At 56.5% G+C, this 2,745-nt stretch overlaps 1 protein-coding gene across 1 annotated transcript; it reads right to left on the bottom strand.

Moving 5' to 3' along the window:
• Positions 1-363: 363 nt before the first annotated feature.
• J7T55_008660 (uncharacterized protein) lies at positions 364-1,844 on the bottom strand (the record flags this gene model as incomplete). Its single annotated transcript, XM_053139001.1, has 4 exons — positions 364-501; positions 547-639; positions 1,300-1,415; positions 1,700-1,844. 4 exons carry the CDS (start codon positions 1,842-1,844, stop codon positions 364-366), a joined length of 492 nt encoding a protein of 163 aa, XP_052997935.1.
• Between the last annotated feature and the right edge of the window lie 901 nt (positions 1,845-2,745).

Raw genomic sequence — 2,745 nt, 5'->3', positions numbered from 1 at the left:
TTGCCTCTCCTTTCAGCTGTTGCGATTGGCACGGCCCAGAAAACATTCCATCTCTTGGCACTTATTATCCTGCTCACCAGGTAACCTTAGAAGCTTGGACCCATCGGGCTGCCCCCAGCTCATCCTCCCCGGCCTGCGTCGAGCTGCCTCGAGCTGCCTCGAGCTCCCACCCCTGCCAACCTTGGACCTCGAAGAAGCTTGACCACCTCGCTGATCATCAAGGGTCGGAGCTTTGCGGTTCTGGTCCCAAGAACCCCAGATCCTCCCGAGAGGCTCAGATCCCCGGCTTGACAAGACCACACTGAGCAACTGACACCATTCACCTCCTCACGCACGGCCGCCTATCTTAATGCCCGTCATTTATTAAGTCGCCGCGGCCCTGTTCTCCTCGGCTGGCGGCGCCTCCATTCGCTGCCACCCACTGCCCAGTCTCATGGTCCCTCGCCGCCTGCCCGACCGACCGACCGACCGCCCGCCGTGGTTATCCAGAGCTGCTGCATCCTGGGTCTACTGTGTATAGTGTATATGAGTAGAGACGCCACTCACCCTCGGCTTGGCCTGCAAGCTCAAGTCTCGCTCGACCCCTTCCCCAGAGCTGCTGGGGGTCAGGAATTTGCCGTCCCTCCTATCCGGCTCCAGCTGTCCAGCTGTCTGTTATAACAGGCGCGATAAGACCTCCCAAGGATCGCTATATCTCGCTGTCGATCCCATCTTTGTTTGGACGCCAAGCTCGATCAGCTCTAACCATCACCACCGCTCGACATGCCGAACGAAACATTCGTTGTGTCCGCTGCGTACAGTACATCACACCGTTCTACTGGCCCCATCGGCTTGGACGCCCGGGGCAGCATGGGTAGGGATGCCCTCGCGACACTTATCCGAGCACTGAATGCCACTGCAACCCGCCCATGGCGGGACCGCACGCACTCCTGCCACTGCACGGCGGTGGGCAATCGCCTGCACTTTTACCATCAACACCCAACCCTCTGCCGGCAATGTTGCGCGCAACAGCAGATGGTGTGACCCAGCCGTGACATTCGTCTGCCCCTCCCACAATAGTACAATAGTAGATACCCTTGGGACCCATCGCCGGCTCATCGGTTGCGACGGTACGAGGCCCCAGCTGAGGTTTCAATTGTGGTACTATAGGTCCAGTGAGCTATCACAGCTCGCAGCCGGCGCGACTCGAGGGGACTGCAACGCACCGCACCGCTGCTCTTTCTGTGTCTGTCCCCAGGCGATGCCGAAGTACCTTTGGGGCACGGATACTGCGGGTACAACCTGAGAAGCCGGTCTTACAGAGGCATGATCCTCGAGCTTGCTGATCCGCCGGAAAGGGTCCTGGCTACCCTTGCTTGCCTTGCGAACAGATGAACTGAGTCCATACAGACTGGACCCAAGTCTTGACTCGGGATCTACGTGAGATCAAGCTAGCATCCCTGTGATCACCAGCTAGCCATGCAATATGGGAAGGCAATTCGCACATGTCCACAGACACGTCCCCGGCTACCGGACGAGACGTCCCGCGGCTGGAACGTCAAGGGAATCCTGGGGCTGCCTGTGGCTCCAGCTCTCGATCACGTAGTCTTCTCCTCCATGCTTTATTGACTGAACCTACAGTTCAATAGCAGAGTGTGGGGCAGCGGAATGATGACATTGGAGTCGAGAGTTCGAGTGTTCAGAACTCAGATGAACGTACCGAGCGACTCTGTCACCGCCGGACTTTTTCCCCAGCCAGCTGTTTGGCCTGAGAATGTAGTACAGAGCAGGACCTTGACGCTGCGCTTGGTAGACAGAGTTCCAGCCTCAAGCTCATCGTTCTTTGCATCGTCGATCTTGACCATGCCTACGGGAAAATTCGCCGGCCTGAGTGGACGGATCCGCACTAGAGCACATGGGAACTGCTACGGAATCGTGCGACTCAACGGTGGATGAAGGGGCCGTCTTCCGGAAACTGATCTAGAAAGAACAAGCGCCCTCTTGTGGTTTTTGTTATTACTTTATTTCTTCCCCTTTTTTTTTGTGGCGTTCTCCCCGTTTTATCGCTCCAGCAGATGATAGTACCTGCTACTCACGACCAAGCTATGGATATGAGACTGCGATGGCTGAGGGGTCGCCAGCTCTCGTCCCTGCTAAACTCAATGCTGGAAGAAACGACTTCAATGCACCACCCACGCGGACGCCATGTGCGAATGAGGCCGTACCGATTGACCCGGGACCGAAAGCTTCTACTAAGGCGAGATCGTCATCGCGATAAGATATGAGCATGTCGACGGCACGATTCAATCAAATTTGGGCAGGCTGGTTGGCCGAACACATTCAGCAAGACCGGCACATCGCAAGACAACTGCAACTCCAAGTGGTCGGCTTGATAGCCGATACAGGATGCAACCCCGTTCAAAGTACGCACCACACACACACACACCTCTGCAATCGTGCGAGGTACATCTATACCTTTGCTCTCCGGCGAGCACGAGAACGAGTCTAGTACCAACATCGCCACCATGCAGGCTGGCACGCCTCGTCCGCATGCAGCAGGGACGCATGGCAATTTCTAGCTATCAGCATGGACTCTCTGGGCACTGAGCTGCCAAACTATCAGCTGGTCTTGAATTCAGTTGCTGCAAAGCTAATTCACGCAGCTAGGGGAATATCGTGATTCTCAGCAAGTAGCTGCCAGAGCTCTCTGCTGAGGTGGCCCTCAACCCACACCCACCGACACCCTACACACGATCTATGCCGAGA

This window comes from Diaporthe amygdali (genome assembly GCF_026229845.1).
Source record: "Diaporthe amygdali strain CAA958 chromosome Unknown NODE_4_length_2575358_cov_65_588622, whole genome shotgun sequence".
Lineage (NCBI taxonomy): Eukaryota > Fungi > Ascomycota > Sordariomycetes > Diaporthales > Diaporthaceae > Diaporthe > Diaporthe amygdali.
Note: the sequence above shows the minus strand (reverse complement) of the source record. Positions and strands in the feature narration are given on the sequence as shown.